The following is a 21,236-nucleotide window of genomic DNA, read 5'->3' on the forward strand; positions in this document are numbered from 1 at the left end:
AAAACCCACAATATTTGAAGAGCTCAGCTTTTCAGTTCTTATATCCAAAGATGGCAGTGATTTTTAATCTCAAATGGTTGAAAAAACTCTAAATCTTTCTAAAATTTCCTCAAATTATTCTATGAAATTTTCCCAAAGTCCCAAAATCAGGGAAATTCTAGAAGATGCTGCAGGGACTGACATACTTGCATACTTTTATGACAATAATGCTGAATTGGCTCTGAATCTGTGGCCTACTTAAGGTCAAACTGGTCCCTATTTGGCCCCCAAACTAAAATTAGTTTGACACCCCTGCTTTAGGTTATCTAAATGTTGCTACACATTCAAGCTCCAGTTTTACTGGCAAAAAAAAAAAAATGTTTAGGTTTTTGTCAAGGCGCCGGTCAAATTATAACACAATTTTTTTTTTAATCATCAATCCTTCTCCCCGTACCAACATTATCTCCTAATAAAGCAGAATTTACAGAATAAAGATATGTTTGCATTAGAAAAATGTGTTAAACAGGCTATAAATGAAACTGGGTGCAGAAGGAGCAGAGAGGAGACGCCATATGGAAGCCGTTTGTATCAGGGGGCGGACAACATATTGGTATTATCAGTATACTCATCCTTACTGTAGCTACAGTCATTTATGAGAAATTACAGCATTACTGAGGAAAATGCCCTGATATACAGCACACAATGATAATTCAAACAACAGAATATAATCCCCAGCGGAGGCAGTTTGGGATCCGTCATTGATCCACCTCTGAGTGTAAGAACTGCTTCTGCCTCTACAGACAAATAGAATTGAGTCATCACTGAAAGTGAGGTTATGGAAATATCCTCCACAACTGCAGTTTACCGAGGAGACATTTAAGTCTGTGATGATGTGTGATATGTAAACTATTTCATAATGTAGCTGGTTTAGAAATACTGCCTGCAACAGAAATGTTGTTAGTGGCGTCTCTTTCCTCATTTAAGAGAAATTCAAACTACCTGTGGTTTTTCATCACAGGATCTATGTTGATGTCATAACAGTGCATCATTTTAGTGTAAATTTTTTATTCAAAGTTCCCTTTACAATATACGAATGAATGAACCATTGGCTATGCTTTTTGTTGCATTTTGGTTTTAAAGTATTCTTTTCAACAGCAACAAAAATTAATAATCCATGAAAGAAAAAGCTGCTTTTTTCTTCCTCTGTAAAACCGAGAGGCTTAAGACCATGAAGTCTCCAGTTCTAACGCACATAAACTGGAGGGATCGTAAGGATTACAGTAACTTTATCCAGGATAAAACACAAGTCCAGTTTTCTCCCAACTTCCTGTAAGGAAACCGGATAAGTGGACTTTCAGAAGCTTGACCTGGAGCCTAACTGGCTGCTGCCGGGTGAAATTTAAGGTTTTGTTTATCTATAATAAAGTTGTTCAATTTTTTTCTATCTGGGAAACATTAAAGGTTTTACATCAAAGATACATAATAAAGCTGGCATTGAGCGTTAGTGGCAAAAAGTTGGCAGTTGAGGGGATTGTGTTCAAGTCAGTTTGGTTTGGATCTTTACTTTTCATCTGGTTACCGTCTTCATACACAAGCTTTCATTCGATGCAGAATGACACTAGCTGTGTTTCCATTACCCTTGGAAATGCGCAAAATCTAGATAGCGCAATAAAAACGGGTAATGGAAAAAACTGAATTTTGAAAAAACACTCAAATATTGCTAAAAACATTTTACGCTTTCATGAGGAGGAATTTCAGACGTTTCGATATTGAAATGTGTCGCAAAAGCGCTATGGAAACACTTTTCTCGCAAATACACGCCACAGAACATACATGGTCACATGACGTGACATACCTGGTCACATGACCACTTCTCTCCGAGAAAACATGGCGCGGTATGTGTAAACAGAAGAGAAGGCCGAGACATTCCTTAGCATTATATTTTAAAATTATTAGACAGCAAACAACCAAGGAAAGCAGAGCGTTATAAAGAGGCTCTGAGCTTCCATCTTCCTACAACGAAGTTACGAGGCTCCTGCCCATAATGGCAATGGAAACACGTTCTTAGCGCAGTTATACTTTGTCGAAATTTAGAAATATCGCTTTTTTTTTTTGTGAAAATCTGTAATGGAAACACAGCTACAATCGCGTCCATTGGTGTTCCTCGAGCCATTGGTACGGCTCACTGTCTGCCTGTTAGCAGCCATAACAATGGCTTCCCTGGTGAATAAATAAGTGGCTGTCTAATCTGTGCCTCCAATGATAGCGATTGAAGATGAGGACAAAGCAAAGTGCAGGCAATTAGCAGGACGATCACTTAATAGTCTGACTGGTGACTGCATTTCACCTGCTGCCAATGGCAGATTGTCTCCTTTAAAGCTAATCCTTCCCTTAGGTAAGTTCAGGTGATCAGAACGCCATCATCTCTGCAGGAAATCGCAGCATCACAGTGAGAAGGAGGACATAACATTTTATGATGTGATTGTGTTTAACTGCTCCCTCAGATACCTTTTTATGAGCGTCTCCTCTGGATTTAGTTACCGACCTGCATTCTAATGTTCTGCCTGTCGGTGAGAATCCTGCTTGTTGCTGTAGATGAAATTTTATGTTATTGTGAAATTTGTGTTTGTAATATTTACGGTAGAAATTTGTATTTGATTTTGATATACCAACAAAATTAATTGATTGTTTTGTTTTTTTGAATCTTTTATTTTTAAATTGACCTTGAAAACAAGTTGGATAAAGTTTGGGTTTTTCATTTTTTTTTCAGTTCTATACCTGTTTTTTTTATCTGTACAGGGTGAAATGCTTCCCTGTAGAAATGTTTAAAACAGTAATTATTTGATGGTTGGGTCAGAATCTCATTCTTGGTGTTACGATTGTTGGTCTTGGGGATGTAACAAAACAGCAGAAAATGAGCGCAACAAAACTTGTGAATAATATCTAGAAGCAACTACAATCAATTTTTTGTTAATACTGGATTTGAAACACAATACAATATGCACAACTGTAACATCACATTGCACTCCCACCATAAAATTGTCAACTCTTCTGCACCCCTTCTGTCATCCCACCCTGACTTCCTCTTCCCTGTTCCCTTCCCCCTCACCTAGGTGTAACACTGCCCTCTCTTTTTATATTTTCGCTTTAATAAAGTTTTTCTTACCCTTCCTTAGGGAGGGCTGGTAATGGCCACAATTTGTAATAAAATAAATGAATTTATTTAGCAATAATAAAGCCTGCATTACTAATAAATAATTAAATATCCCATTTGACACCAAAGCAAAGCATGCCGGGAAAGCTGCAAGTATTAGAATACTACTTTTTTGTTTTATTTCATATATTGAAAGGGATTGAGGAGAAAAGGTCAATTTCAGAGAGGAGAACATGCAAACCCTGCACAGAGTGACAGGGACTAGCAAACATGAAGAAAGTTCTCATTCTTTTGACATACGTAGAAGCTTTGTAGAGTTCTGACAGCGATCCAACTCTGTTGTAAAAGTTTCAGGCTATAAAACGCCAACTCAAACTAGCCCAATGTGGCTGTATGTGCTGTCTCATTATAAAGTACTTTGTGTTGTTGTGTTGATCAGAGTTATTGTGTGGGACGATGGATGGATGGAGGCCTGTGTGTTACTGCTAATCTGCTGTAGTGAGCCTGAGTCACAGGAAGCCGAGGAAGTCAAGCCGTGTTATCGCTTCTAGAGCTGAGCACACGAATGTGAGGCTGTGCGAGCTTCTTCTCTCTGAGCAAACCAGGGAATCATCTTGACAGTCTGTGACGAGGCGCTTTTCGCCCTGTCTGCCTCTCTGTGTGTCACATGATTGGTCCAGGCAGGGACTGGGCCGTCCACTCCGATGGCCTCGGCCTGCATCAGCAGCATGTCTTCACAGCCCAAAGTGTTGCTGCTGATCTAGTCGCGCTTTACGGCATCCTCGCACTGGTCTGTGATGGCGACTATAGTGCTGTGAATGATTTCACACAGTGCTCACGGGATGCTGAGTGGGCTCTCCCAGCCTCTAATCGATTGACCTTTATTTATAGCCCAGTGTGGCTTGTTAAGTGGTCTCTTGCTCCCTGCTGACACAGTGACCCTAATGGAGGAGAATTACTGCTGCCTCGCCATGCATTAACCTCCCGTCTCATCAACCCTCTCCCATCCCCCCCTCCTCGGCCCCTACAGCTCACTGCACTGCTCCGAGTCAGCTGCATAGACAAGGTTAACTCTCGCCCTGTCACATGTCACCGCACCCTCTGGGAGTTACAGTCAGGTGATGCTGTGACCGAATTAAAGCTTCAAAACACTTTTGTATGCACACACCAGGGTCTGGGTCAATTATAATTGTGATCGCAAAATGGATAATTAATTAAAATTCTGATGTAATTAGAAATGTAATTGTAATCAAAAAATCTGAAAATCTTGTAATTGAGTTTAGGTAATTGCCTGGGAAATTGTAATTTGTGTTAGTCAGTTAAAGTTGGGATATGATTTTATTTAAATTGGGATGATTAAATTGTACATTAGTAACAATAGTGTTAATGTTACTGATGTTTAGTACAAAGATTTCATATTGCTAATTTTCAACTCATGTATACTGTATGTAAAGATGCTAAAACAAAACCATACACACATACAAAAGCACGTAAAATCATCACAACAGGCTTATAAATGAGAAACATACACAGTACGCCAAAATACAAACTACATGGGATCATTACGGAGAGAAATTTTATGGTAAGTTTGGATATGTTTCCTCTAAGGTCCATAAAATAACATGTGGTGTGCCTCAGGGATCAATTTTAGGCCCTGTCTTATTTAATCTGTTTATGCACCCTCTTGGTTATGGTGGACGGGGTTTGTACGGGGTGGATGTTCTGTTTGTTGTTGTCTTTGTGAGAGCTCTTTGAGCTGCATTTTATTGTGGGATTTTCTGTGGATTGTTTGCATGGGGTGTTTTAATTTGTGTTTTTATTGTATGTAAGGTTTTAATGATGTAAAGCACTTTGAGTTATATTGTATATATGAAAAGTGCTCTATAAATAAATTGATTGATTGATTGATTAGTGAATCACTTTGGTCCCACGTGGGCTGTTTTAAAGCACTATACAAATACAATTTACTAAAATTGTAATTAAACTTTTGTAAGGGGGAAAAATTATAATTGTAACGTAACTTGCAATTGAAAAAAAGCCGGTCACCGTAATCATAATTGAATTGTAATTGAACATTGACAATTAAAAACGTATTTATAATTTAAGAATGTAATTGACCCCAACCCTAGCACACACCATATTTTGTTCAACTATTTTCCAGCCCTAAAAAAAAAAAAGGTCATTCCTACAGCGAACACATTTTGTGCTTCTCAGCTGTAACCGATGCTTAATGTTTCAAATAAATCTGCAACAACTTAACAAATCATTTGTATCATTTTGACAACTGTGATATTGCAGTTGGTTTTTAAATGTACAGGTTTGAGGTCAGACACATTATTAATTAACCACAGCACATGTTTTGTGGTTGATGAATACATTATTCATTAAACTAATGAATAAGTTAAACATTCTTAAAATCCATTTGGTAAGCCTGCTGTTTTTGCTGAGATGCAGAATTTGTATTAATTGTATATTATACTAAAGGTACGGTTATTAAAATGTCAGTTGTCTACTGAATTATGCAAAGCAGGTCCTATTAGCAGGTCCTTTTTTCTCAGCATTTGGTTTCACATCATGATAGATCATCTCAGTGATATTTTCTTTCCAGATTAGTTTCTGCTTTTAGAGTGTTGGCAGCACTCTTGCATATTTACACAGTGAGCCTTCAGGCCCAGTACCGAGTGGAAGTTGTTTTGAAAGTGTTGCACCCTGAAGTATTTACTGTGCACAAAACAAAGGACTGGACACCAACCTTGCCAATTAAACTAAGAGCTTTGACATTAGCCTACCACTACAGTGAGTAAAGCAAGTTACATACATAAAGGCAATCAGATTTTCCCCCTTTCTGACAAAGGATGGCAAAAGCCAGATTATTTTATGTTTTATAAGATTATCCTGTGGTCTGAGGTGTATTAAAGAGTAACTAAACCCCTGTTTTCTGCTGACCTGCCATTGGGAGGGAAATTTAAAAAATGCCTTTTATGGGCGTTACTGCTGTAGCATTAAGATATGCCCACTCTGTCAGCCCATACTGCTGTTCGCAGAGACAGACAGTAATATGTCTGTAAATATACACATAGCTTGATGAACCCTCTGATTAGTGCAGAATCTGCTTTTTGTAGAAAAATGGTAAATGGACTTGATTTATGTAGCACTTTATCCCCACACTGAAGCAGTCTCAAAGTGCTTTACATATCAGCTCATTCACCCAATCACTCTCACATTCACACACCAGTGGGACAGGACTGCCATGCAAGGCGCTAGTCGACCACTGGGAGCAACTTAGGGTTCAGTGTCTTGCCCAAGGACACTTCGACACATAGTCAGGTACTGGGATCGAACCCCCAACCTCTCGATCAGAAGACGACCCACTACCACCTGAGCCACGGTCGCCCAAGAAGCACAGAGTCAAAAACATCACTGCACACGGAACACAGTGGACTTCCTCATTGCCTGTCAGTCAATGCTCACTGAGGCCTGTGATTGGAGGAAACCCTCTCCCTCCTCTCAGGTTTTACCGGAGAGGCGGGGCCAACAGTAAAATTGATGACGCAGGGGAATCCGGAAGAATCCCTTTCAGCCAATAGCAGAAGTCAGTTGTAATAGCCGGCATTCAACCCTTAGTAGCCAGTATGACGGACATTTTACAGCTAAATAGGCAAAATTAAAATACTTTTACTAAAATGTGAAGAGTGGGACTAGGATCAGTCAACAGCACTACTTAATACCCAAATACCTATGTATTCAGCAGGAAAAAAGTGGGTTTGGGGTTTAGTTACTCTTTAAGAGGGAATTTGTCCCCATAACCTGTTAGATATTTACGACCAAAACTTGTTGTGTTTGTGGTGAAAGCAAACGACTCTCGACTCATGACCCTTCATTTGAGACGGAACAGACTGTAGCCAATCGAGAAGTAAGCTGACTAAGAAACATGTAATGCAGCGTTCAATGCAACTCGCAACTCAACATTTCCGAGTTTGATCTCCTAGTTCAACCAAGTTCAACGGCAGCATGTAGAAATATCTCAAACAGGGCTGACTTTCGATGAACTTTACTGAGTAGGAGCTCCAACTTCAGGTGGCGTTCCAAGTCACTTTTTAGAGTAAGAGATCAGAAAGTCCTGAGTTTGAAGTTGCTTGGAACGCAGCATCAGATCACATCCTTAAATTTTTTTTTTTTCTTGAACACGCAAAATTTCTGGTTTGGAGGAAGATCGGCGGTTGGACAGAGTCGTGTTTGCTGTGTTGAGATTATCGGCGCACACACACGATCAAAACAGTTCTTTCTGTGCCTGATTATTTTAATCTTCATGTGTGGGGTCTGTTCAGACAATAAATCTCTTCAGATTTAGATAATCTGTGTGTGTGTGTGTGTGTGTGTGTGTGTGTGTGTGTGTGTGTGTGTGTGTGTGTGTGTGTGTGTGTGTGTGTGTAAGTAAGTGTGCACCCCTCTTTGGAATTACAATAACTAGCTGCATCATGGCAATGTTGGTTGAAGAAACTAGGAGTCTTTCAATCGAGGCCCAGGCTTCTCCATAGTCAAGGCCTTACATCACTTGTAAGGATGCATGTGTGTGTTTGCAACCGTCACTTCCTCACAATTTGTAGGTCTGAGTTTCAAGCCCTGCAGGTGATCTACCACAAGCTTTTCAGTTTCTGTGTTTTGGCTCAGCAGTAGACGGCCTTTCTGTCTCGGGCAAGGATGCCAAACATATTTTAGCTCAAGGGCCACAAAAGGCCTAGATTGGTCCACATCAAGTAATACTGATGGAAGAAAGAAATTACGGAAATGAGTTCATCCGTTATAAATCTAAATTTGTCTGGTCTTGGGTGAAATATCGCTTGGCACCTTGTGTCAGCTGGGAGTTCCTTTAGCTGTGTACAGCATAGTGTCTTGCTTGGTCCAGAGGGGATATTTCTCTGCTCAGGTGTCATCATGTAGCCCTGCAGAAAGCTTGGTACTCTGCGATTCATGCAATTATTGTGTGTTGTAGCAGTTAAACAACTAAAAGCTGCCAGAATGAGGAGATGCCTAGAGCAGAGTGAGGCACAGTTAACACTTCAGGTTTTTAATGTGTTTGGTTTTGTCTGTGTGGTTGTAACTCTAAGCTGTGTCACCATAGCCTCCCTTCTTACCCTCTCAGCTGCTGCTGCCTCCATTATTTACAATTATGAATATTTGATGAGAACAGCAGGGTTTGGGCACTGAGAGAAGTCTGCCCTTAATGAGCTTTGGCATCGGTTTGGACCCCGAAAACCAGACTGACGAACACTCTACTGAGGCGCCACAAAACCTGCAAAGGGGGTCTTTAGGAAAAAAAAATTAAAGTATAAGTTTTCGTTTATTGTTTAACTGCCTCGGAAAAATAAGTGCAGACAGATCATTTACAAATGAGAAAATGCATGTTTGTTTCCTGAAGGCAGAGCCGTGAGCGTCTTTACTTCCAAGGCAAACAGAAACTGTTGGAATATGTATCGTGTCAGACTGCAACACAAGAAGATTGATTGTGAAGCTAATATAAAATGTTGTTTAGAGGCATTCGACCTAGATAAGATTTCATTAATCCGTGTAGATGTGAGCAATGAGGTGGACAAGATATAAAGTCAATGTCATTAAAGTCATCAGGTCAGAGATGGCACTGCTGTGTTTGTTTGTCATTCCATTCGATGAGTCAGTGAACTTTACCATTAGGTGTATTTTATGAGTAATTGTAAAACTCGAAAATAAGCCTTCATTTAGTCCTCAGTGACTCCATCTGGATTATTTGTTCTGTTGATGTCTGTGAAGTTTTACTCAACCTGTACGGTTTTATTTCTTAGTGACTCCTATAGTAACAAAATATTTGTCTGCTTTTTCTTGCAGTGAAGGCGTGTTCAAGTGTCCAGAGGATCAGCTGCCTTTAGACTACGCCAAGGTACGACCAACAGCACCTTTTTAACTGGGTTTACATCTAAAGTGAGCATTTGGGTTCAGACTCTAACTCTCGTGTCAAACTTAAGGCCTTAGGTCCAAATCGACGGGAGGAAAAACTTTCATCCATTATCTTCCTCCTCGGGTCAACGGGTTTTGTAAAGCACCGGCTATCGATACGAAGTCAGATGGAGCTTGTACATATTTTGGTATTTTCTACTGCATATTAACTTGGGAGAATAGCTCAATAGCTGTAAGCATGTAAATGCACTGTAACAACAGGAAAAAAAGGAACAAATATTAAACTCTGGGTGCATCAATGCTGAAACTCAAAACCTCACCTTCACATGAATCGTCCAGGTGGGCTGTCGACCCGAAGTGGGCCGGTATGGCAAAAATGTGAAACAAAAAGAGGCCAAATGTAGGGAGAATAGTAAACAAGTGGTATTTTTGGGCAAAAGTGTCAAAAAAATGGTTAATGAAAGGGCAAAAATTGGATCAATGAAAGGAAAATTCAAATTTTTTAAAAAAAGTGACTAATCTTTGCAATAAAAGCCAAATAATGTGCAGACTTTAAATGGTAATGTGCCAGAAGAACAAAATTAATTTCAGCTACTATGAAGTCTATGTGCAGTTAATCAGATTGTGGTCTTGGAGGAAGAGATAGTGGCTGACTGTATTGAGCCTCTCTCTCACACACACACACACACACACACACACGTGATATCAATGTTGCAAAAGGAGAAACTGCAGCACAAGGATAAAAGAGCAGGAAAGGATCATCACCCCCTCTGGGCTGCTTTTGGCATCAATTTGGAGCATTTAAGTCTCCCTTACAGCAAGAGTTGGCCGATGAAACCATAGAAGAATCCAAGCTGTGGCACTTCTGGATTACTCATTATGGACTGCGTTCAATCTCTGCACAAATCCAGACAAAAACATGCAGATGTGAAACTCTCTTAGTGAGAGGGGGACGGACAGGTACGGCAAAAAAGATCATTTTAAGCCTTTGTGTTGCTACAGTCTACATGCTGAGCCGTTAACTGACAAAGCTGTAGATAATCACAGAGACGTCCCCCTCTGGGAAGGATGTGCTCATGGCACACCTGTCACTATTGTTATTTACCAATGCTCACATAGGCACCCAGTCACCTGCAAATGACTGTACGCTGGTGGTCTCCTGTCCAGCCTGCTGTGACGCCGCTCGCACACTGCCCTCGGAAATCATGCACAAACACAAAAGTGCCTCGAGAGTGGCAGTTATTAAAGGATTGCAGCACTGCTCCTCCTGCTGTACTGTAGTTGAAGGGGTGTGAACTTAAAGCCAACAATTGCTGCAGCAGACAGAATAAACCATGTGGTTGGATCTCAGAGGAGCTTAACCCCCCTGGTCTGGCCCAGACTAAGTTATTAAGAGGTCATCAGTGGCGTCTCCCTGCAGACTCCAAGACTGGAATAATTACTGAGAAAATGTGATTATGGCTATACATACCATTGGCTGCTTGTCTATCAGTGGACGGTTGCTCATGCATATCAGCAGCAAGAGGTCATTAAACAAAATGACCAGAACCAACGGCCCCCCTGTTTACTCAGGTTTTTCAACAGAAAGAAACAAACCACAGCTTGTCCCACAGATTAATGTTTAACCAAACTGCTATGTGGAAGAGCAGTTTGGCTGTTGGTGAGGGGTTAGTTGTTTAGAGGGCAGTTGGGACTTTTTGAGGAAGTTGCTTTACTTTATTGATCCCGTGCGCTCAGCTCATGTGACAGCATGGGAAGGTGGAGCATTAAATCCTCGGGACAGCACAGTGTAGGGCAGAATTTGGGGTGTTTGGCCAGAAAACTGACTCATCACTCATAGCGACGGAGGAAAAGCACATCTTTTTCCTCTGTCGTCTGTCTCTTTCTTACCAAGGCTGCATAAACCATGAACCAACTCCTGATCACTGCTGCTGCTGCTGGCCAGAGTCGCAGTATCACAGATTTAACCTCCACATTTTGGCCAGAGTTTCTGCTGTAGGGATTGTTCTCTTAGGGGTGTTTTATTATATCATAAAGTACAAAGTCACCACAACAACTAAGTGATGCTGATTAAACCGGTACTCATACTCTTACGACTCTGGCGTGTCAGGATCCTGGACCGGAGAATACGCGTAGGAGATAAGCGCGTAACTGCAGGCACGCAAAAAAGCGCTTAAGTCCAGATGGGAGAATAGACCCCAAATAGCACAAATTGAAAACACAGTTGCTGTCCCTGTTAATTGACAGATATAAATATAAATGACCATCCTGCTCTTCCTCTTATTCAGATCTATCCAGACCCGGAGTTGGAGCAGCAGATCCTGGCTCTTCCCATCCGCTGCATCCACAGTGAGGAGGGCTGCCGCTGGACCGGCCAGATGAAGCAGCTGCAGGTGAGAAGATCTGCTCTATACCTATCCTCCTGCACTTGTTCTGTGGTTGGGTTTAGATGATGAGACGTCATCATCTTTTCTCCCTCAGGGCCACTTTTCCACCTGCGCCTTCAACGTGATACCTTGCCCCAACCGCTGCTCAGTCAAACTGACACGCCGCGACTTGCCCGACCACTTGCAACACGACTGCCCCAAGCGCAAAGTCAAGTGTGAGTTTTGCGGCAACGAGTTCACCGGTGAAGCCTATGAGGTAAAAACTGCCCCCCCACCCCCTACCCCTTTCTTTTTCTATGTTCATTTTGTTTTCCTTCTACGACCTGGCAGGGGAGCCTGACATAAACAACCCACCCTGCTCTAATAATTTCCACTGTATGAAAGGAGTCTTTGAGGGAAGCAGCAGGAAAACTAAGACGTGCGTGTCAGCGCCCTCAGAGTGTGTTTTGAAATAACATGTGTGCTGGCAGAAGGAAAAGACCTTTGACCAAAACATTTTCTCTGTGAATGCTTATAGCTGCTAGCTGCTAGCTCACATCGCTCTGCTCTTTCCACTCACTCAGTCACAGATACATTAAAACACATCAACAATTTATCTGGCTGGATTTATGAAAGACACTTTCCTTATAATGAGTTGTGACTTGTGTCGTCTTTAGCCTCAGTCAGGCGTGAGTGAAGATTTGTGTTGCCAGATTGGACAGTTCTCTGCTCATTGACTGTTTTTTTTTTTTTGTCTTTTCTTTTGTGCAAAGTGTGGTGACGGGTACACAATTTTGTTCTATAGTTTAAATGCAAACGTTAACTAAACACAGATACAGGAAGTCATCTGTTATAAGGATATAGGCTAGGGATCACTTGTACATTAAACTAACTTGGTTTTCTTCAGACTTTTCCAACGTGGGACAGATTTTTAGGATTGAATCAGGTCAGAGCCTTAAAAAGACTGCATTTATTTGAAACCAATAGTGTTTGACCATGTAGTTGTGTTAGTTGAGGCAGCAGAAAATGCTTTATGTGAATCAACATATTCAACAAAGTAAAAACCTCTGCTACAAACACTGATAATTAATGTTGTTGTGCGTTTCTTTTATTTTTTTTTTTGTCTTTTTTGCTGCTTTTTAGAAATTAGTTGTGAACTTTGTGAAGCTAAATCAGCACTAGGAGCGTTCCCAGAAAAATATACATTTAGTTAAGAAGTTTTTCAAAACATAATAGAGTTTCAGAAGAAGATGATGTTGCTTTAATACCTTACCAAAAGCTCAGCTGATCATCACGGCCAAGCAGTTTTTATTCACACACTTAACCAAAGTGAACAAGTCCAGAGAACTGATTTAGATCCAGCTTCTGCATGTAAAACGAATGTAGTGTTTTCTCATCTTTGGTAACCCAACACTATTGTCCAACCATTTTGTTAGCTAGTTTTTTCATTGTTAGACTTTGATGCCATTCCCTGAATAGTAGGTGTTGTGTTGTGTTTCTGTGCAGAACCATCAGGGCGTGTGTCCTCAGGAGAGTGTTTACTGTGAGAACAAATGTGGAGCGAGGATGATGCGTCGCCTGCTGTCCCAGCACAGCATGGCCGAGTGTCCCAAACGCACCCAGCCCTGCAAGTACTGCGGCAAGGAGTTTGTCTTCGACACCATCCAGGTCAGTCTGACAAAGCGACATCCTGCATCTGAGGTGTTTGTTTTTCATGGTGTCATTGTCCTGCTTCAGCTGGATGTATGTGTGTGAGCTGCTGTTGAGGTCTTTTCATTTGAGGCCACCTGCTGCTGCTGCTGTGCACATCTGGCCTAAGGCTGAGCAGTCAGCGTCACGTGCCCTACCCCCACATTTCAGGCCAAGACGTAATCAACTGATGACTGCCATGAATACAACAGCTGGTGGACTGCAGTCAGTGTAAATCAGCGTAAAATGCTTAGAAATCAGAAAATTACACCAACAGCTACCAGGCTGCAATAATTAGAAATCCACCTCTGTACCTCGGACTGTGAAAGCAACAGGTGAACTGTCAGGGGTGTACAATACTTGTATATATGTTCATATTTATATTCATCCTTTATACTTTTTAAACATTTTTATTATACCATTTCTGGTTTGTTTTAGTTTTGGGTTTTTTTTTTTCGGACCATCCACCAGGTAAAATTCCTTGTATTGTCTAAAAAATCTACTTGGCAATAAAACTGATTCTGATTCTGATGATGAGTACAAGCTTTAGCAACACGTTGCATGATATTGGTCATTATTGCATGACTTAAAAGTGTCAAAATCAGCCAAGTTACATTAGCACCTTTGTTATTTAGCTTTAAGCTGATATCTGGAAGATGAAAAGAGAGAGATACAATTCAAACGTGAATGTCTCAATGTCCCTCCCTAAACAGCTCCACTTCCTCCCCCTGCCTCTGCCAATCTACCTGAAGCCACGCCTCTACCTTTGTACACGCGTGTCACAGAACATAACAACGCGTGTAGTATTGTTTTCACTAATACACTTATGGTAGTTTGATTAAAACATGTTCACTACCTGTCCATGAGAAATGTTGCCAAATCGGGGTCCAATTTATTCATTGACTTGTATTTTTATTGCCACAATGTCTGCACTTCTATCAGTATCTTAATGCTTTTATTGGTATGTTCAGTGCTCTAAAACCTTATGGTTTTCAACATACTGCAATGTTACCAAAAAAGAAAATTATTTTAATTAACAATCCAGAGCCTTTAAAACAACTCCAGGATGAGATTCTTTTTTGTGGAAATTAAATTTGTATAAATTTTAAGGACATTTTTTTATTCAATAAAACCAATATTTACTCTTTCTGTTTTTGTTCTTTGCTGTCTTTACAGAACCACCAGTTTCATTGTCCCCGCTTCCCAGTACAGTGCCCGAACCAGTGTGGCACACCCAACATCGCCCGTGAGGACCTGGCTAACCACGTGAAGGACAACTGTGGCAGTGCTCTTGTCCTCTGCCCCTTTAAAGACGCTGGGTGCAAGCACAGAGTAAGAAGACAAGCATTCAATAAACACTTCACTGCTAATGCAAAGTTTATTTATTGTTCTGTGTTTTTCTTTAAAAAAAAAAAAAAGCCCAAAGCAGAAATTCTCTTTTGGTTAAACATAGTCTGGATCCTGAGAGCTAAGTAATGGAGTACAAACTCCTTTACATGATTTGTAAGAACAGAGAACTTTGTTTTGTTAAGTTCAAACAAAGTTTGGTTTCTGTCTGGGCATTTTATTCTTTCTTGGTGTCAAAGTTCTTGGATGGCCCGTTATCGACAGATACATGTCAGGAGTGCCACCTGAACATTGTGTACCATGATTACAGCTGAGATTGATAAAAGGAAAGTGGTCCAGAGTGGATGGCATCATTCTTTGCCTGGAAATGATAGTAATTTTCAGCAAACAGTTGCATGTCCACAGGCAAGCCAAAATGGAAGGACTTAAGAATGTTAGGATTTGACAGAAGCGATGATAGTTAACAAAACCACAGCAAAATGGTGAATCACAATAATGGTCTAAAGGGCGCACTGAGTGCACACTCACACTTCCCTCAGCCCAGCATGGTTCCATCCAACACATACGTCATTATGTTCATATACGACATACGCATGATGCTTCAGAGTTGCTGTTGCTGCTCTTTTTAAGGCAGTTTGACCAGAACTGACCAGGAGAGAGAGTTCTGTAATTTACCATATCACAAACTAGCCAAATAATCCCAGTTTTAGGATACAAACGTGCCTAGGCCTGTGCTGGACTAAAAATCTGGGGTGCCATACATTTAGTTTCATCAAGCAGAATTACAAAAGTTTCTTCCTTGTATTTGTCAGTCAGCAGTTTTAGTCTCTTCCTGTGTGAAGATGCCTGCGTTTCTGCATAGAAACAGATTAAGAGAGCGTAGATTTCCAGATTCTCTCCCTTGATAAGTGTTAAAGTGACTTGTGCATCAGATCATGGCAGTTATTTGGGATTCACACTACCCACTTCAAACTTCTGCCCAGTCATACAAGAACTCTTAAACCAGTGCAAGTAGGAAGAAATTTCTCTCTGAGATGTATCTTAGCTTACATCTTACATGACTAATTTATTTGTTTGCACATACGTATAAATGTTTGATGAATATTTAAAATATTTTATAACATAACTGTGCTGGTAGAGATTAAGAAGACCACAGGGTCTTATAAAGCCACCTCACCAATTCCAACTACAAGTAAGCAATTTACTGACACAAAGCAACAGATCAATAGAAAAATCAAACTCTTCCGAAAATGACCAACGTCTGCAAATGTTTTTTAAAATAGTTCAAAGTAGATGTAGATTTCAGAGTCTTAGCTAAATTGTTCCAAAGTGATGGGCCTCTATATTTCAAAGTCAGTTGGTTAATTAAAGTTCTGTAATATGGCAGATGAAAATCCCTGCAATGCCTTGTTGAATAATTGTGAAAATTGGAATAATATTTAAAGAAATTACAGAATACGTTTGGTAATTCAGACTTAGTCGTATTTAATTGCAAATGAAGGCAATGAAGACTACCCATATTTATCAATCGTTTGTCAGATTTAAAGAACTAAACCCCAAAACCTGAATACAAATGTATTTGGGCATCAAATACTGTACTGTTGATTTATCCTGGTCCAACTCTCAACATTTTAGTCAAAGTATTTCAGTTTGGTGCATTTTGTTTTAAAATGTCAAAATCACTGGCTGCCCTCTATGGGGTTGAAACCCGGCTATTACAATTGATTTTCACTATTGCCTGAAAACAAGATCATGTGACGTTTTGGGACCATCTTGCGTCACAAAAAAGCACTGTCAGCCCCGCCCCTTTTATAAAAACTAGCCCTTGTGGGTTTTACAATCTGTGGTGAGTAGGTTGGATTGTTAGAAGAGTGAATAGAGAGCTATTTTGAGTAATGAATAGCAAGTTAGCATAGCATAGATTGTTCATTGGGTATTTTAGAGTACAGACTGGGCGTGTCTTAACAGCTCCAGGACATAATCGAGGGATTTTTTGAATATCTCTCCTAGTGGCAGGTCAGAAGAAAGCTGGGCATGTAGTTACTCTTTAAACATTGGATGCGTTGCTCTTACTGTAACTCATGCACTGTGTGTTTAAGTCATTGTTAAAGTTTTATCTCTGCTGCCTCTCTGCAGTGCCCCAAACTGGCCATCAGTCGTCACCTTGAAGACACCACTAAGTCCCACCTGACAATGATGTGCAACCTGGTGGGTCGCCAGAGGCAGGAGATCCTGGAGCTGCGGCGGGAAATGGAGGAACTGTCTGTCGGCCACGACGGCGTTCTCATCTGGAAGCTCAGCGATTATACCCGCAAACTCCAAGAGGCCAAGCTAAGGAGCAACCACGAGTTCTTCAGCCCAGCGTTCTACACTCACCGCTATGGCTACAAGCTGCAGGTGTCGGCGTTCCTAAACGGCAACGGCAGCGGCGAAGGCTCCCACCTGTCCGTCTACATTCGCGTGCTGCCCGGAGAGTACGACAACCTGCTGGAGTGGCCCTTCTCCTACAAGGTGACCTTCTCCATCATGGACCAGAGCGACCCATCGCTCTCCAAACCGCAGCACATCACTGAAACCTTTAACCCCGACCCCAACTGGAAGAACTTCCAGAAGCCCTCCAGCACCCGCAACTCATTGGACGAGAGCACCCTGGGCTTTGGCTACCCAAAGTTTATTTCCCACGAGGAGATCAAAAAGAGAAACTACATCCGGGACAACTGCATCTTCATCAAGGCTTCTATAGAGATTCCTCAGAAAATTATGGGCTGAGACTTGTTTTTTGTTTTGGTTTTCTTAAGGAAGATAAAGGATAAAATGACTGGTAGTGACACTTACCCTGGAAAGCTTCTACATACCTACACTTTACATACTCTGTGCCCTTACAGCCTCTCCACCACTGAGCTTGAAGTGACACTGTTTGTTTGAGTGACATGAACCGAAGGACCTGATGTATCAAAAAAAGAGAAGGTGTTTGATCTGCAGCACCGTCACTCTGTCGTTTCTTTCTATCGTTGTTCTCTATCATTTTGTTGACCTTTTGACAAAAAAGCCTTGGATATCAAACAGTGCCTAGAGAGTTTATCTTAAGTTATACTTTTATTGGTGTTTCCGCAGTGCAGACATTAAAGAATATGTAAGATATTTCTAAGTAAGGAAGAAGGGCTTCCTGAAGCAGTAGAACCAATGGAGAAGTTATTTGGAAATGTCTCTTTTATCCACGGGGGGCCTATCTAGAAAGTTTGGAGCTCAACAAACTTAACCTCAATCGCATTCGCTGCTTGTTTACATGCTGATACAGGAACCTCAACCTTAGCAAACACACGGACAGCCCCGGAGCTCAAACACGCAACAAAATCGATGCTTTGAGGCAAGAAACCTAAAAAACAAACATTTGCAGTCTATATGTCTCAGAAGATTGAAACAGTCATCCATCTTTTCATTTATTAGCATCTTATAGTTCACTAGCTTTCAACAACGTTAGTCAATTAATTTTAGAAAGATTAAATAAAAACAACACAGTCTTTATCTGGTTTCTCAAAGCTATGCTAGTTGTATCGTGAGTTAGCATTGTAAGCTAGCACTGTAGTTTTTCACAGAACAACCAACACATTTAATACTTATTCTTTCTTTTAAAACTATTTAATGTAAACTAGGTTTCCAAGCACATTTTAACTGCTAACCTGTGTGTAAAATGAAGCTAGTAAGAAAAGCAAAAGTTTTCTATTCAGTTAAATCAAATTTAATGTCAGTATTTTAGGAAAAATGTAATTTAACAAAAAGTTTAATTAAAATACGGCAAAATAAACCCAAAATGTCAATGGAAAAGTAAAGTCCATGTTTTTACAAGAGTAAAGCCAAAAATGTCAACCATTAGTACAAAATCGGGTTTAAAATCAATTTAATTACACAAAATAAATATTTATTTAATTTATTTTTTGCTTGAATATAAAAAAAAAAATCTTAACGTTTCAGAATTGAAATACAGAACAATAAGCCGTGCTCGCTACACGGGAACTATGTGTTCAACCTGTGATTTCATCTAAAATTGCAGGTACAGTACTTCCTGCTTTTACGATAGCAGTTGATTCTCACCTCAAGCATACAGTGCAGTGTTGTTAGTCTATTTTATATATTCTTACAATAACTACATGCATCATTCAACACGGGAGCCAGTGCAGCCGTTTGTGATTAGCATCTGACCTCCTTCCTCCCAGTCACACATTTTTTTACTGCCTAACTTCTCTCATTGGGATCTTTTTTCTCCCTGTTTCATTCTACAAACTGATAAACAGATGTTAATACATGTTAACCTCTTTTCACAATCTTCATGAGATGCACCTTCAGTTGAAATGAGGTAGGAGCTTATATAGGTGTGAAGGTGAAGCCGTGTGGCCTTTTTATACAGTTAAGTCTTCACATGAGGGTTTTCGGTGTGAGCAGGGCAACAAAAACACTTGCATGCGTTATGTGCAACCACCTGGACCACGTTTTTGTACTGTAACCTGTTTTCTTAAAAACTCTCTCCTGTTGATGGCTGATATGTATGTTCGTGGACCATTTACAAGTTTGTTTTTCTGATGATTTGTTTTTACATACAGCAATGTGAATGCTGTTGTTGGTGATATAACCCTATCAAGACAATGAACTGGAGGCTGTGACGTGGCTGTTATACGTAGCCTGGGTGCAGACGGTGCACCGAGATTGTCTGAAAAGATGCTTCACGTGTGTCTTGCTCCTTTTGTCGTTTCCATGGTCATGCATATTTGGCTTGACACACAATACGATGACAAAGAGCATTCCAGCGCTATGCAGCTACCTTACCCACAGCGCCGTCAGGGGGCTGAGGGACTTTGATGATCAGCTGGCTTTATTGTGTATGTGAAAACTGATGTAAAAAATGCAGAAGCACATTCTGTCCTTTTTTTATTGTCCTACATGAAAAACAAAAAACTCCTGATTTCCGCTCATAATACCAGCTGATATTTTACAGTGATTTAAAAGACGTGAAAAGATGAAACTTTTTTGTAAGATTCTGTATTTTTAAAGAAGAAAACTTGCTGTTTTATACAAACTTTTTTTGTTTGTTGGAGAGTCAGGGTTGACTTTGGGAATTTTCTGACCCTTTCTTCTCTTTGAACGTTCGATAATTTGTCGTCTGTGTGTGGTTTGAGACCCACGTTTTCTGTCTATTATTTTCCTCTTCAAAGTATTTATTTTACGTTGTCATCCTGTCAGGTTGCACTGATGGCAAAAATGTTTTACTATGCCAATCAATGAGTGCTTGTCAATTTCTTAACTGAAATAAAACACCATATATTACTTATATTAGTGTTTATTTTAGTATGGGCCTAGTCGGTAGTTTACAACAAATGGGACAGCTCTTGATAGGACTTATTTTCATGCTAATATTTGCAATTATTAGGGGTGGGACCATAGTATACACTGAGTTCACGATATGATAGACCAGACATGGGCAACTGGCGGCCCGGGGGCCACATGTGGCCCTCAGTCTAATCTTTTGCAGCCCCCAAAGCTAATTCAAGTAGTTGGAAGGAATATGAAGCCCAACATAATACAAAAAATAACTCCCAAATTACACAAATCGGCAGCAAAATGCACAAAAATTCCAAAATTACACAAAATTACTCGTAAAAAATAAAATGACAAAGACCGACACAACAACCACTTAAACAAAATGACCAAAAAATACACAAAACACACAAATCGAGAACAAAAATGTAGAAAATGACAGAAAAATACAAAGGAACACAAAAAATATTTATGCTCTGATTGGTCATTATTCTAAATGTTGACATAAGTGTTGATCATGTGGCCCTTCGATCAAATACAATCACATTTTTGTGGCCCCCGCTGTGATGGAGTTGCCTATTCCTGCGATAGAAGTTTTGAATGGTGAACTGTCTCACCAAAGCCCATTCTAAAAGCTGGCACTTTAAGTGAGGACTGTGATGCCTGTGAGTGCTTAGGGATGGGGAGGGGCCTATAATGGCCTGCACGGCTCAATGAATTGAGTAATTATACATGTTTCCATTTTCAAAAGTCTTCAATAACACCTGAAAAAGTTGCTAGATTTTTTTTTTTTTGTCTAAAAACCTGTTAAATATAGTAACAAAGTCACTAATTTTGCAACACTTTCTTTGAAGAGGTAGTACATCAAGAGGAGTTCATAAATGTGCAGGAGACTCAGGTAAATCTTCATAATACAACCTATAAACTCTCTGACACATTAAGCATTAACCCTGTAGAAGCCATCTACTGTTAATGTGTCACTTGCAATATGGATTTATGGTCGGAGTAGATCCTAAAAGGTTTGTTAGTCAGATATCAGACATGGGATTGGTACAAGGTTTAACCAACAACTCAAACTAGATGTTCCTACAAAATCAGATGTATTCATTCTGTCATGAATGAAGCAGCCAAGGGAAAAAAACAGGTTTGAAGTTAAAAAAAAAAAAATTGCGTTTTATTTTCCCCAAAAAGAAACTTGAACAAAACCACTGACAAAAATAAAGTTATAGGACTTAAAAGAGGTCAAGCAAACATAACTTTATTACACGGAGCAACAAACCACGGTGTTCACACGACTAACAAACTAGACTTACTGTATATGGTGGGTGATCATTTAAACACACACAGGGGAGAACATAATAGACACTAACTAAAATCTAACATAAAGAACTCCCATTTCCCCTCATGAGGTCAATGAGCTTGGTCTGGTCCAATGGGTGTGGGCCTCAGCAAAAAAAAGT

General features: G+C 40.2%; 1 protein-coding gene across 1 annotated transcript in view; it reads left to right on the forward strand.

The window, feature by feature from the left end:
- Positions 1–19,785, forward strand: part of traf4a (tnf receptor-associated factor 4a) — a 47,932-nt gene extending 28,147 nt beyond the window's left edge. The window contains exons 2-7 of the mRNA XM_028465416.1: positions 8,996–9,047; positions 11,353–11,457; positions 11,546–11,707; positions 12,937–13,098; positions 14,296–14,451; positions 16,603–19,785. Coding sequence (XP_028321217.1) covers positions 8,996–9,047; positions 11,353–11,457; positions 11,546–11,707; positions 12,937–13,098; positions 14,296–14,451; positions 16,603–17,235 — 1,270 coding nt within the window. The 3' untranslated portion in view covers positions 17,236–19,785. The remainder of the gene's footprint in view (positions 1–8,995; positions 9,048–11,352; positions 11,458–11,545; positions 11,708–12,936; positions 13,099–14,295; positions 14,452–16,602) is intronic.
- The last annotated feature ends 1,451 nt before the right edge of the window (positions 19,786–21,236 follow it).

The sequence above is a fragment of the Gouania willdenowi genome, chromosome 13, assembly GCF_900634775.1.
Source record: "Gouania willdenowi chromosome 13, fGouWil2.1, whole genome shotgun sequence".
Lineage (NCBI taxonomy): Eukaryota > Metazoa > Chordata > Actinopteri > Blenniiformes > Gobiesocidae > Gouania > Gouania willdenowi.